General features: G+C 39.1%; 1 protein-coding gene across 1 annotated transcript in view; it reads right to left on the bottom strand.

The window, feature by feature from the left end:
- The window catches only part of GRIA3 (glutamate ionotropic receptor AMPA type subunit 3), a 274,784-nt gene that overhangs the window by 97,128 nt on the left and 162,008 nt on the right, over positions 1–15,648 (bottom strand). Inside the window, exon 5 of the mRNA XM_045537747.1 lies at positions 14,854–14,907. Coding sequence (XP_045393703.1) covers positions 14,854–14,907 — 54 coding nt within the window. The remainder of the gene's footprint in view (positions 1–14,853; positions 14,908–15,648) is intronic.

The following is a 15,648-nucleotide window of genomic DNA, read 5'->3' as shown; positions in this document are numbered from 1 at the left end:
TGATATCCCCCACTTACAGCTGGGCACTGCTGCTGGCTGTTGCCACCAGGGCTGAAGAGCAAGCCATTGGCAGTGATTTCACTGTCCCCATTAGTGGGGCTGCCACACATTTAAAAGTGCTGTGAGGAAAGGCTATCTCACTCATAGCCACCACCTGGAGCCAAAGTGTGTGCTCCCCAGCCACCTGCTTATGGTTGCTGCCACTCAAAGCAGCCCTGCCCTCCCCAGCAGCAAGGCTGCAGTGCAGTTGCTGCCACCCCCACCCAAGCATTCCACTGGGGGCATAGGTATCACCCCACCTCTGCCTACCACAGTAAGCATACATACACACCACTGAGATGCCTGCGGACAGGCCTGCCCAGCAAAAAACGAATATAACAGAGTCTACCAACAAATATCCAGAATTTAAGAGGGTTTACCAGAAGACTGGGGTTCTGGTAAGTAGTGAAATAACGGGAGACCAACTTTTTACAATGGGCTGGAATTGGTTGGCTCTTTTTCTTTTTTAATTTCAGAGTATTATGGGGTACAAACACTTTGGTTACAAAATTTTTATCTGGCTCTTGTCCTATTTTTCTTCCTGTCACATCATTTAAAGGCATTTTCCTTGCTCATAAGTCTTCCTAGGTCTTACTTCTCTTGATTACCTGCAGAGATTCAGGTGGGAATATTTTTCCAAGCTCCATTGAAATCTCTATAAATAAAATAATACAATAGAAGCGACCACTAAAAACCTAGAAAGGAAACAGGAAAAATGAATGTGTGAAGGTCATTGGTAAAGTGAAGGAAGGAAAGAGTGTAGTGCTGACTATTGGTCAGGAGTTGGTTAACTCCTGGTTTACCTATTTACCTTCTGTTTTTTTTTTTTTTTTTGAGACAGGGTCTTGCTCTATTGTCCAGGCTAGAGTGCAGTGGTGTGATCATAGCTCACTGCAGCCTTAAACTCCTGGGCTCAAGTGATCTTCTTGCCTCACCCTCCTGAGTAGCTGGGACTATAGGTGCATGCTACCACACCTGGCTTATTTTTTATATTTTTTGTAGAGACAGGCTCTAGCTATGTTGTTCAGGCTGGTCTCGAACTCCTGGCTTCAAGCAATCCTCCTGCTTTGGCCTCCCAAAGTGCTAGGATTATAGGTGTGAGTCACTACACCTGGCCCGTTCACCTTCTAACATGATTCAAAGCATTTTGTCTTTTCCATCACATATTGCTAGACTCTGTAGCTGATATGAGTAAATACAATCTGCAATGTATAGATAACTGAGATTAGAGTCTCCCAACAATTTCAGCAAGGACACTGATACAGCAGCAGTGACCACCCCATATCCTGGAAGTAAGAGGGATAAGAAAAAGGGGGATGGGTGTGTGTTAAAAAGGGGCCTATTAAGAGAACACTTGGGTATGAAGGGCAGCGGTTTGCTGGCTCCTGATGCTGATTTGCTTCCTCTCACAATATTTTTAAGACATTTCACTTGTTCATAAACTCTTTGTAGGTATCACTTCTTGAGCTAACCACATGCAAACTATAGGTGGGAATATTGAGTCCAATTCCCACTTAACCCTCTATAAATACAATAACGTAGTAGAAATGTCCACTGAACACCTAGAGGAGACAAAGGAAAATAAAGGACTAAGGTAAGTGGTAGAAAGTAGGGATCCTGTCTAAAAGCAGGAGTTGGCTGCCTCCTGGTCCCTATTCACCCATAATCTCATTATTTTTAAGGTATTTTCCTTATTCATAACTCTTGCTAGATTTCTCTTTTTGAGTTGACAACACACTGACCTCAAGTTTGGATACAAATGCCAAGTATCTCTAAAACCTCTCTGAAAAGACTAACATAACAGAACCGGCCACCAAACAGATAAAATAGGTAAACATATGAAATAAAAGGTTCAAGAACAATGGTAGAAAGAAGTTAGGAGAGAATTGCTGGCTAAGAGGCAGAAACTGCCTGGCTCTTAGTCTACATTCTATCTCTATTCTATTGTTTTAAAATATATTCTGTTTTCTTTCACTTGTTGCTAGACATTATTGGAGTCATGGACAAGCATAGTGTATGAAATTTTGAAAACTGTGGCCTGATTCTCCCCAAAGCCTCAGCAAAGACCCTAATTCAGCCAACCACCAAAACTTCAACAAATAAGTGATAATCTTAGCAACTGGGGAAAAAGGGATGAATAGCAGGCATGGTTGTATGAAGAGAAAGGTTTTAGTTTCATATCCACTCCTAGTGCTTCACTTGATTAGCAGAGAGAGAGAGAGAGAGAGAGAGAGAGAGAGAGAGAGAGAGAGAGAGAGGTTCTGGCTATGGGGCAGAAGCTGCCCAGTTCTTGGCTTTCCTCTTCATATTCTTTTATTTTAAATCATTATTCTTGCATATAATCTCTTGCTAGATTTCCTTTACTGAGCTTCTCCAATCCACAGTCCTTGAATTTGAAAAATTGAGGACAAATCCCTTTGAAACCTCTCAGATACTAAATCAGCAGATCTGACCACCATACATTCAGTAAGTAAAAGGGGGAAAGGAGGAATGGGAGAGAGTGGTCAGATGGCAGATATTATCAGTTACTGGTCCCTGGTTCACTTTTTTCTTTCTTACCTTTTGGTGATTTTTACTTGAAGTTTGCCACCCGAAGTCCATACTTTTGAGAATTTTGATCCCCTGCCTTCCCTAAACCCTACAAAAAATACCGTAACAGAATTGGCCATCCAGAACCAATCTCTAGCAGGAGAAAGTTAGGGAGTGTGGAGATGGCTATTATATGGGCACCTCTGGCTAAATGTTTCATTTTCCAGCTCTTGGCAATTTTTTTTTCCTTCTCATATTATGCTCTACAAGTGGGACTTGCCACTCTGCCCTTTTGAGAAATTGAAGTCTCTGGCATCCCTGAAGCCTTTGTAAAATTGCCCATATAGATTTTATCACCCAAAAGCTATTTGGTAAATGTGGAAAAGGGAAAGGGTGGGAGTAAGATACAGAGACAGATATCTTAGGAGAGAGCTTCTGGCCAAAGGGAGATGTTTCTTGCTTCCTGGTTCCCCATTTTCTTCATTCCCAGGATCACCACCAGTTGGGGATGGCCACTCACAAATCTACTATGTGGGGAAGTTAGAGTCCCCGGTTTCCAATGAAAATCTAATGAAACAGAGTTAGGCTTTCAACGCCCAGACTCAAGAGGTAAAAGAGGAAAGAGATGGGGTTGTGAGGGGCAGGGAGCAGTAGAGGAAGGTGTATGTCCCACCCATCTGCCTGTCAGCTGTCAAATTATTCTCCATAGCCAGTTACCTCGGACTCCACCCCTGGGCAACCTCAATGGCAACTGCTCAAAAAAGGACAGAAAATCACATCCTTTTATTTAATACATGCCTTTTTAACTAGTTTGACTTCAAAGGAAATTTCTATATCATGAATTCTATTTCCTCACTGAGTTTCATCTGCTATTAAAAATTATGTATTTTTAAATAACATATTTTTATCAAGGACAAAATGTGTTTCAGTAGATTTATTTGATATTTTTGTGGGAAAGCATGGCTCCTTCTGTTTAAGCAGGTTGCTGTTTTATAGTAACTGCTTTATCCCTTTGATGAACCATAGACCCCTCCAGCAGTTCATTTCTTCTGGCATCTCTCATCTACCTAGAGACATTAGAATTCCTTCATCTTTTTTTCTTTGGCTTCTTTTTCATTTTCAATTTTGAATATTTAACTGTGGGGGTAGTCATGATTTCTCATATAGCTGGGCTCTGAGAATGAACTTTTTCAAGAGGGTAACATTTACCACACAAGTACCTCAGCCAATGAGTTTGCTACATTTCGAGGCTTTAGACTCTGTAAAACAAATTAATTTCTTGTTTTATTTTGGCATTTTCAACTTGAATTCGCTTTGAATGACTTCTGATCAGACTCTCTCATACACTAGAACTCTCTTCTCTAACCACCTGTTGACTAAATTAACTTCCATATTCCATGTGCATCTTAGAAATAATGTACCCCAAAGCAAGGTGATTACATTCCCTCAAAATCTCTTCTTCCTGTATACTTTATTTTAATTAGTGGCACTTTAGACCTACTAAGTATGAGGCCCAAGCATGTAACTCAACAGGTGACTTTGAAGCACAAGCAGGTTTGAGAACCATTGGCCTAGATTGTTGTCCTAGCTTCCAAGTTGGTGCTCTGACTTCTGGTTCTTTACCTCTCCAGTTTTACCTTCATAAAATACCAGTTAGGGCATAAAACTCCTTTCCTCAAATCACTGCAATGATTCCCTACGTTCTACACATGCATTGTCAAATATCTTAACTTGGCCTTCAAAGATTTCCATTATGTTATCTTTTGCTCCCCTGGCCTCATCTACACCATTTCTTTCAACAGATCCCATGCTCTAGACACATCATGCCCTCTTTAACTTTGGTACCTTTGTCTATTCTCTTTGCCTAGAAAGGGCCCCTACTTCATCATTTACCACTTTAGGTGCCTATATTGAAATTTCATTCTTTAAGAACCATATTCTTTCTTTTTTATTAATATTATTTTTGATTGATAAATCATAATTGTATATATTTGTGGGGTACAATCTGATGTTTTAATATATGTATACAATGTGGAATGGTTAGATCAAGTTAACATATCCATCACTTCACTTACCTATCATATTTTACGGTGAAACATTTGAAATTTGCTTTCTTAGTTGGTTTGAAATATACAATACATTATTATTATACCCTGCAGTGCAACAGATCTCAAAACCTCTTCCTCTTGTCTGTTTGAAACTTTGTACCCTTTGATCAGCAACTCCCCACTCCACTACCATTCTACTCTCTACTTCTATGAATTCAACTTTTTTAGATTCCACATATGAGATCATGCAGTATTTGTCTTTTTTTTTGAGGACAGGATCGTACTCTGTTTCCTGGGCTGGAGTGCAGTGGTGTCCTCATAGCTCACTGCATCCTCAAACTCCTGGGCTTAAGACATCCTCCTGCCTCAGCCTCTCGAGTGGCTGGGATACAGGTGTGCGCCACCAGGCCTGGCTAATTTTTCTATTTTATGTCGAGACGGAGTCTCACTCTTGTTCACGCTGGTCTTAGGACTGGCCTCAAGCAATCCTCCTGCCTCACCTCCCAAAGTGCTAGGATTACAGGCGTGAGCCACTGTGCATGGCTCATGTAGTATTTGTCTTTCTGTGCCTGGCTTTTTTCACTTAGCATAATGTCCTCCAGCTTTATCCATAATGTTGCAAATAACAATATTTCCCCCATTTTTAAGGCTGAATAGTATTCCATTGTGTATATATACCACATTTTCTTTATCCATTCATCTGCTGGTGGATACTTAGGTTGATTTCATATCTTAGCTATTGTGAATAATGCTGCAATGAACATTGGAGAGCAGATGTCCTGTCAACATACTGGTTTCATTTCCTTTGGATATATATCCAGAAGTGGGATTACTGGATCATATAGTAGTTCTATTTTTAGTTTTTAGGGGAACCTCCATATAGTTTTCCATAACGGCTGTACTAATTTACATTGCCACCAACAATGTGCAAGAGTTCCCTTTTCTCTGCATCCTTGCTAAAATTTCCAATTAGTAAAATAATGACTAAGAAACATCTATATCAAATTTGTCTCTGTATCCTTTACCAGGTAGTAAGAGGGCCAACTGTATTCCTTTATTTCCCCAAAGATTCCATAAGCTATTGTACATTTTGATAATTGCTTATGGACTTTTTTGTCTTCTTTATTATTGCATGCCTTCCCATGCCTTCCATGCAATAAGTGTATCTGTATACTCCACAACATCATTGCTAAGTGACTCTAAGATTCAAAATTTCCTGTTGTGCTATGGAGTTTCTTTAAGCCCAATTTATTATTTCATAGAAATTTTACTAATTGGAAGTGATTATTAGATACCCAAAGACTTTTGTGTGCTTGGACTAAACTTATTAAATCTAATGCTGCTTGCCTTTCACTAATTCTGTTTGGTTAAAATTGATGGTTTTGTTGGCTACCTGCCACAGTGGTATCCTTTGCTTTGGTTGGACCAGTAAACTTTGTGTGTAGAGGGAAAAAATTAAAAGATATGAGAGCAGGAAGAGAAAGATTGGAGGCCATACTACTGCTCATAGATAGAGTGAATTTAAAGCCTTCTTTCTCACTTTTTACATTCTAAGCACCTGTACTGTTGACTATTTGTCTCTGTGCAACAAAGGTGATATTTGTTGGAAATATGGGTTTAATCTCCAGAAGTGATCCCTCTGAGAGGGAAACTAGTCATTTGAATTTGTAAGTTCTACTATATTTCATCATTTGCATCACTTCTCAATTGCATCACATTTGTTTGTTTGATCCAGTGCACAGTTGCCCACATTTGAATGCAATTGTATAAAACCAACCATGACCTTTGTGCATAAGCAGTTTGTGCAGGGCCTTGTAAGCTACCCTTGGTTAATTCTTCATAGCTATCTTTTACACAGACACTGGTTACACAACTGACATCCAAACACACAGTGTCCCTGATTTGAGAATTTCCAGACAATTCAATCTTCCAAAGATTCAAATGACTTTGGTATTATCCCGTCTGCTTTGATTTTCACATACTGCAATTCAGTTTCCTTTTGGTAGTGTGGATAATTGAAAATCGGAAATAAATATATTCAAGGTTTACTTTTAGAGTACTTATTTTTAAGATATTATGTGGATATTTTCTTCATGTAGTACTATTCTTAGGGAATATTTTGTACAGAGAGGAAAACAGAGACAAGATAAATTGGGTGACTTTCATTGAGTTGATGATAGATTATGGGTGAGAAACTGGAAAGGTGGCTTGTCTATAGGGAAGATAAAAGCAGTAGGATGAGCATTGGAAAGCTGCCCAGGACAATGATCTATCTCACAATTTGGATGAAGACTGGCTCTGCCTTTAGTGCCCTTTGAATTGTTCATCTGGGTGATGCTTCAATAGGGAAATGCATAGTAATTGTGGTGACTCAAGTTATCAGATTGCTAATGAGAGACACAAGTCTTTTTCTAGAAAACAAGTCCATCCTCCTGGGAGGGTGTAATGTGTAGAGTTTAAGATTATACCACATAAATCAGCGCTTGATTACAGGTTGCTTGTGTTGTTTACTCACTATTTTACTCTCTAATCCAATCAACAAACATACTTTGAAACCTTCTAAGTGTTAGCTATTGGTGCAATAGTGAGCCATATCAAATGTGGTCACAGCCCTCACAGCACTTCAGTTCAGTGGGAGTTATTTGTATGAATAAACAAATAATTACAACTTGGCATGAGTGCTATTAGTGGGGAAAGTAGTCACTGATCTCTGTTTTACTAACGGCTTTATTGAGGTATAATTTATATACCATAAAACTCATCCATTTGACACTGATCTTTTTTAAAGCACTAATCAAATCATGTCCCTTCCCTGCCTGAAATTCTTCAATGGGATTTTTGTTGCTGTTGAAAAAAGCTAAAATTCCTTTACCTGACCTATTAAAGCCTACATAATCTGTCTTGTCATTCATTCTGCTCTAGCCAAAATTGCCTTCTGACAGTTCAGAGAAAGTTTCAAGCTCTTTTCTGCCTCAGGACCTTGGCATGTGCTGTTCCCTATGTGTGAACTCTCCTTGATTCATCATGTACCTGGATCCTTATTGTCAGATCATTGCTTCAAAGTCACCTTTTCTGAAAGGCCTTCTCTGGCCACAGTATGCAAAGTACTGACTTTCATACTCCGCCTTCTCGTCATTCTCTGTCCCAGCACCCATTCTAGCTACATGGTAATTATCACAAGCTGTGCAAGTCTGGTCTGTCCAGTACGGTTACAAAGTTCTTAAGGACACTGCCCTGTTTTCCTTGCAGTGGAGTGAACAATGTGTTGGGCATACAGTGGTATACAGAAAAAAAAATTACTGTAAAGACCTTTAGATCAGTGCTACTCAAAACGTGCAGACTGGTGCTGGTTTACTGTTTGTTTCCAGTCTGAGATGGTATAAAGGAGAGAAATTGAGAGTAAGCCAACCTTTATAGCAACTTGACAGGGTAATATTATGGCTGTTGAATGTAACACTAAAAAAAATTGGACTTATATATCTTGTTTTGTTTGTTTTATTTTTTAAAGTAATTTATTTTTGTTGCAATTTTACTTGTCCATGAAGATTTGGGGGGAGAAAAAACTGGTCCCTCTTCACAGATAGTTTAGGAAGCACTGTTTTAGAGGACGTGATCCAAGAGCCTGGAGGAGAAGACAGAATTCTTTCAATTTATCTTGTTAGCACATTAGGTATAGGGTGATCTTTTCTTGTTAATTTCAGGCAGCAGAGAGACAGAGAGAGAGACAGAGAGAGGGTGCGCACACAGTGGTTTACTATAATGGAGGCATTTTGGACAAGAGAAAATGAGTCTTTTTTTTTATTTCAGCTTATCATCATGGGGGTACAAAAGTTCAGGCCACATACACTGCCCATATCCCGCCCATCCCCCCGAGTCAGAGCTTCAAGCGTGTCCATTCCCCAGACCAGTGCACATCGCACTCATCGTGTAGGTATACACCCATCCCCTCCCCCCACCCCCCACCTCAGTCCGATACCCAATTGGTGTTATTCCCAAATATTTGGTTACTTTAAGCTGATAACTGCCTGTTGCTTTCTAAATGCATAGTAGGAAATTGGACCCCAGCCCAGTCCCCACTCCTCATTCCCTTGGTATTCTGCTGTGTCCTATCTCCATTTGGAGAAGAAAGTGAATCCTGAGCCACCAGAGAGGTTGTGTACCCAGGGGAGGTGACTGAGCTCCCCGGCATTTAGGACCAGCGGGAGTTTTTCCCTCCAAGCCCACCTCCCTTGCCTGCAAAGCCAGGCTCCAGCCCAGTGAGCTCGGTATTTACATGCCATCTGCCGAGGTGTCAGTGATCACAACATGTGGCTTTGAGCATTTGAATTTTTTATTTAGAACATTAAAAATGGCAGAACAAAGGAAGGGAAAGTACGGAACAGAACAAGAAGACCTAGGAGGGGAAGGGAACAGAAAGGAATCTTTGTCGTTGGCAAGCAAAACAGCATGACTCAACCTCATTCAAACTTGTTTTCTCTGTAAACAAAGCAGGTCCTTCTTTGTTTCAGGTACATTCTGAGTCTTGTAAGCTGCAGTGTTCACTTCTTCAAGCTTAACTTACCGCTGGCTGCCTCTTTGGGTTTAATTTTATAAGTAATGCTTTTGTTTTAGTAAAATTTTAGAAAAATTAGTTGTCTTCTAGTACCCAGCCCATCATTATTTTCTGGCATAGTGATAACGTAAATGAGGTAGACAGGGAGGGAAAGAGAGAAGACAGAGAGAAAAAAGGGAAATGAAAGAGTGTGCATATGTGTGTGTGCGAGTGATGGTGGTTGTGGGGAGAAGAGAGAGGGAAGAGGGAAGAGGGAAGGGGTAGGACAGAAAGGAAAGATGGAGATGTAATTGGTGCTTGCTAAGATACAGTTCACATTGGCCTTTTGGATATAGTTCAAATCTGGATTCACAAAGGTGTCCTTGTTTTTTAAGCCCTTTAATCTCTGATCATTTTACCCTCATAAATTTAGAGATTGTGGTTCATTCATTTACATTTGTGTCTTTGCAAATGCTCCTTTGGGACCTTTGTGGGGCTGGCTTTTTGTCTAACTGAGATGCTTGGGTGGGTAGGTGGGAAGAGCAAGGTGTTCTACCAAGAGTCTAACCAACCTAAAATAGGAAACCCAGCTCGGCAATGGATTAGCTATGAGACTTTGAGCAAGTAATGTATCTTTTCTGTGCCCATTTCCTGATCTGTAAAAGGCTTGTGGAAGCAGGTGGGCAAGAAGTCTCTCCTCATTGGAGTTCTGAGACAATTAAATAAGAAGTCTAAAGAAAAGAAAGAGCTAGCATATCAGGGAGGAATCTGAGATCTATTAACTTCCTTCCCTTTTCTCCCCTAGCACAATGACCTGTTTAATTGCCTGCGCCTACAGCCCTCTACTGTTGACAGCTGAAATTACTTAACTTCCACTTGCAGGATTCACAACTGTTCCCAGCCCGGGGAAACTGTCAGGTCTTCTAAGTTAGTGGTTAACTGGTGCAGCAGCCCTGCTATGGCTTGTGCTCTCCTTGGGCACCTCAACCGTTTGTGGGTTGTTTTGGTCTTATTTTGGGGAGGTACCAAACATCTGTTGTTGGACCATCTCAACCCAGATCCAATTCTCCTTGTGTCATCTGCTAGACTGTTTCGATTGATCCTTCAGATCCTCGTTTCTAGTTAGAACTTGGCTAAGAGTACTCATACCCTTCTTGGCTTTTTCCCACTTGGACTGATTTTATAGCTTTGGTCTGCCTTATGACTTTATGTCCCCAAGAGCAACAGGGCTCTGATTTTGTTCCCTTTGTAACCTCAGCATTTACCCACCCGATATGTCTACACTCTCACTCCTGGCCTAGCCTGGTCCAAAATGACCTCTAAGAGGGAAGACATGTAGAGCTGGAAGTGAACTTGGAATGTTTTCCAAATTTTAGTCATTAATGTACCACCTTTACAGTTTTTTTGCCATATAGGTGGATCATCTGAACTATAATTTACTTAATATTTTTGTTTCTACTGATGAAGTTTTTATAACCTAAATATCTCCTTTAGCCTCATTCTAAGGAATGGTATCTACAAAATCATAGAATTGGTAGGATAGTTATCTTTTTCTAATATATATTTAATATATATTCAAAACTAGTTAGTTAAAAAAGAAGTTTTGCCACTTACTACATAAAATCATCTCATGTACAAATAACACATTTTGGGAAACCGTGATCTAGTCTAACTGTCCATTTTATAGACTAATAAACAGGTTCAGAAAGGTTTGGTTTGCCATAAGACTAACTAGATTAATTCTTGGGATTCAGACCTGTCTCCTACCTTCTAGTCTAGTGCTTTTTTTTTTTTTTTTTTTTTTTTTTCATTTCACCACATTGCCCCTCTCCTTTGCATCTATTCCTAATCTTAGTCTAGGATTCTGCATACAATGACTGAGCTATCATTACTGACATATATATGAAAAAATTAAATCACAATACCTAACATGCCTGGAAATAGGGTGCAAAGGATCTGAATCTGGGACCTTACCATGAGAGAAAGAGAGGTTGCTTGACTGGCAGATTGTATACATGCTGGTTACCTCTGGGACTAGAGTAGATAAACAGCACAACCTTAGAGGAGTCCTGGAAAAGAAAACAATAATTAATTATGGAACAACCACTACAAAGGAATGACATCACCAACTGATACAGAATTTGTGGGACACTTACCCTATTGAGATGTCCACTTCTGGCCTGACCAGATCACATCTGTGGCTTGTGCTCCTCAGAGAATGGTTTATTTCTTCCAGGGATTTCAACAAGTTAGAATTTTCTGCTGCTCATTGTCCACTCTGAAATGTATACCCTGACTTGTGAAAGGCCTTTGTGAAAGCATTTGTGGAATATCCAAGTCTTCTCACTTTAGGATTGCTACCACGGACGTTCCATGTAAAAGCACATAGAAGTCTTCGCCAGATAGATGGAGCTCAGTATCAAAGGGGACTTCATGAAGTGATTTCAGGAAGCTTAGCTAAGCAGCATTAAGTGTTCTTGACTTTGCATTTGTAGAAGAAAGCAGTGGTTCTGTGATGTTGTAACACCAAGACTAAGATCGGACTTTGCTTATATATATATATATATGCATATATATGTCTTAGCTTTCATCCAGTTGATTCATGTTGAAAGGAAACATATTCTTAGCTCCACTCCTGCTTTTCTTGACCATCCAAATTACTTCTAAATAGTCCTGGTTTACTCTGTGTAGGTATGTGTGTGTGTCTTTGATGGTGGTGGTTGAGGCATTTTTAGCTGCTTAAAAAATCTGGAGATCATTATAGGGATAATCTGTCTCATTATTATTATCAGAGATGAGCTGCAGTTCCTATCTTTATTGCCCCAAAGCAGTGTGATAATAGAGTACAGGGACTTGGGGGAGCATATGGTTGAGTTCAAATGAAAAGGAGGTCACTAGAGGAAGAGAAAGGGTGGCTGAAGCATGGAAAATTGAGTTCATGTTTTCATTACTCTGACTGACATGATACTGTATATTACTTTTTTTATTTTTTGAAGGAACAGACTTTGCTTGTTCTTGTAGTAGACATTCCCCCAAGGTCTCATAATTCGAGTTGTGTGCTCAGGATTAAATTTACCATTCTTTCCCCCAACCTTGTCATAGTGATTTTCTCTTGCAGTTCTATCACTCCACAAGCTTTCATTTCTGTCAGATACGAATCTCAAAGTTGAAACCAAAGCTCATCTGAAGGATTGTCAGTAGGAATAAGGAGACCCTGTTGGAATTCTGGAATGGGAAAGGTCTTTGTAGATCATCTGATCATTTTAGGTCAACCGAGACAGCCATTCATCTGCACAGCTTAGATCTCCCTTTAAGACAGAACTTGCCTCAAGGAGTTAAGTTACCTGATAGCCTCTAGCATCAGGTGCCTTCAGATCTGCCTCAGCTTTCAAGTAGAAGGTGTGTGCTTTCTGGGTAGCTGCCAGCCAATGAGTGGATAAAGTGGGGATGCAATGGCTTGCCATTTGGGGAAAGCATAAAGCTCCTCTATATGCCATCTTTGCACCAGAGCTCCCAGTTGTGGTGGCCAAGACTCCCTCAGGGCTGCACCACAGTCTGAAGCTCTTCCTATCAAACTCCTTCACTAGTATCAGACTTATATTGTGGTCTGAAGTTCTCCCTGCCTACTTGTCTCCCTCTCCCTTTTATCCTTCATAGGTATTACTCCAAATAAATGCCTTATACTTCTAATTTTGTCTTAGCATCTGCTTCCAAAGGATCCATCCAACATATTAATGACCCCCTGCTCCAACCTGAGTGTTACAATAAGGAAACTGAGTTCCATAGAGGTGAAGTGACTTTCCGAAGATCCCATAGGTTGCTAGCAGCAAAGTCTGTATGAACTTTCTTTTGTTTATTTCAGAATATTACGGGGGTACAAATGTTTTGGTTACATGAATTGCTTTTGTACAGATTGAGTCAAAGTTATAAGTGTGACCATCACCCAGATAGTGTACATTGTACCCAGTATGAACTTTCTGAACCCCAGTTCAATGTTTTTTCCCAAACTTCAGTTATCCATATATAACCACAACCACATATGTAAAAGAAGACCAGATTTTGCTATATCTCTTTATACCCATGCTATTGTTTACCTGAATATTAAAAAATTATTTTACTTTGTGAAATCTCCACTTTAGCCCTGTTCGAAGTTATAATATCTGTAAATTTTTTATTTTGATGTGCTGGTTTTATATTTTTGTAACACATAGTAAGGAAATATATTAACATTAAAATAAAAAAGTTTGTGTGTGTACTACATAAAGTCACCTCATATACTGTTAGTGATGGGTGAGCTCTGCATTTTTAAATACTATAATATATACCTTGCTGCTTTCTAAGACATATAAGGCAGAAGGAAAAGGGAGAAGTAGGAAGGAAGGAAGGAAGAAGAGCAAAATATTTATTGGTGAAGAAGTAATGATAAAAAGTCATCAATAACTGTCTCAGGTGCCTTGTCATAACATCTATATCTCCTGCCAAGCCACAGTCTAACCTCCATTGAGTCAAAAAACAAAACAGAACAAACAAAAACCCTTTGCTTATCAGTTGCCTAAAACCCAAATTGAAAATATATGGATGTAAGTTAAGAATCAGGATTTCTCCTCCTAAAAGAGTCAATTTATTTATCCCCCAAATGGACTGAAGTGCTCCACTTTGAGCAAATTATTGGAGAAGATGCACAGTACATTTGAAAGCAGTAGCTCTATAATCTTCATCTTATAAAGTGTTTGAATGCACAGAGCTCCTAAGAGAGAGGTTTAAGTAACATTTCCTCTCTCATTAAAAAAATTCATTATTAAAACAAAATAAGATGTTTTCTTTGATTTAAGACATGTAAGAATGTAATTACAAGAATCTTTCACCTTTGTTGCCATTCTTTTGGTTTAAGAGCCTTATAATGATCACAATTCTCTTGTGCTAATGAAACAAAATTGAGGTTAGAACTCATGTTATGTAATAATTTAATAGATTCTTACCATTGTAGTGATAATTTAACATCCCTCTTTCATTCCATGGAAATGTTATTATTCAGAACCTCTGACAAACAGATACTACTAATTTAGAAGCCATTTTGTTAATTCCTAAACAAATTGTCCTTTCAGAGAAAGAAGAGGTATAAAATAACCTTAATGAAACACTAGCTTCTAGAATGTCACAAATTTTAAAGGCATGGGAAGTTTGAAGGTAAAGATTCAAGTTGTGTTTTATATAAGTAGAAAGGTGACTGTACACTTTGACAGAGTCATTTAATGTACCATGTCAAAACCTACTCTGGTGTCTGGTTTGAAAAGATTTGGTCGTGTTCTGCTTCTGAAAGGACAAGTCCAGTACCGATGTGCACATTTACTTGGATCAATTGGGAAAGACTCAGTTTCCTGTGTCCTCTGTCCCTTAGCTTACATTTCAAAACTGATTAAAATAGTTAACATGTCAAATCCAAATTGAATCTAAAAATAATAAGTGAAGTATCATATTAAATTCTTTTTTGAATGAGGAAAGAATACAGCTTCACAACTAAAACAAAGACAGCAAAATTGAAAACAAGGCTATTGTGTTCAGGTTTTGGTATGTACTGAAGTCATTTCTCCAAGTTTCTGGGGAACACATTATGTACTTCATGTATTTCCTTTTTGGATGATTACAGACAACACAAACCAAATAGAATATATTGCCCAGGGACACTTAAACTCTGCTTGTTCTTACCAGGTTAGCAAGCATGTAGTGATAACCTCTTGAATGTTTCCCCAGGATCACAACCTGCAGAAAGAAATAAGAAACATTGCTTATTCAAGAAGGGCATTTTCAATTGCACAATCAATGGGATGGCTATAACAAATGCTTCTGTTAATAAACAGAATGTTAGTTCTTTTATTAATATATACAGTAAAATCACAGTTAATTGGACCAGATTTCTTTTTGCTGCATTTCACTTTCAGCCAAATAAAACAGGAAGAATTGCTAATATCAAAGTTAAAATGTCAAAACAAGGGGAAAAAACCACTCTCTAAACTTCCAGGTCAGTAGCATCATTGTCACTTAAAATAGATGGCAAAAGCTATGAAGCTGATGATCCCCCACCCATGAACTGGATTTCTGTACTTAGCAGTTGAGATGGAAAATGAGCTGAGCTTTGCATACAAATTAGAAAATAGAATGTACAGTACATTTTTTGTTATCTGGAATGCTTAGGGAATAGAACATTCAAGGAATGGGGTTAATGGGATTTTCAGGTTAACCGAGGGTGCTTTTGCTTATTGAAAACTTTTCCAAAATGCTTGCCTTTCATTTCCCACCTTAGTATGGAAGATTTGTAACCATCTGTAGATATTTTGGTACTGATCGTGATGCCTTAGGCCAGTCAGGAGGTGGGTTCCCTCAGGGGACATTTGACAATACCTGATGGCATTTTTGGTTGTCATAACTGGGAGGGGTGCTACTAGCATCTAGTGGGTAGAATCCAGGGACACTGCTAGACATCCTACAATGTTCAGGAGAGCC

Source organism: Lemur catta, chromosome X (genome assembly GCF_020740605.2).
Source record: "Lemur catta isolate mLemCat1 chromosome X, mLemCat1.pri, whole genome shotgun sequence".
Taxonomy (NCBI): domain Eukaryota; kingdom Metazoa; phylum Chordata; class Mammalia; order Primates; family Lemuridae; genus Lemur; species Lemur catta.
The sequence above is the reverse complement of the archived record's forward strand: the minus strand, read 5'-3'. Positions and strand labels throughout refer to the sequence as shown.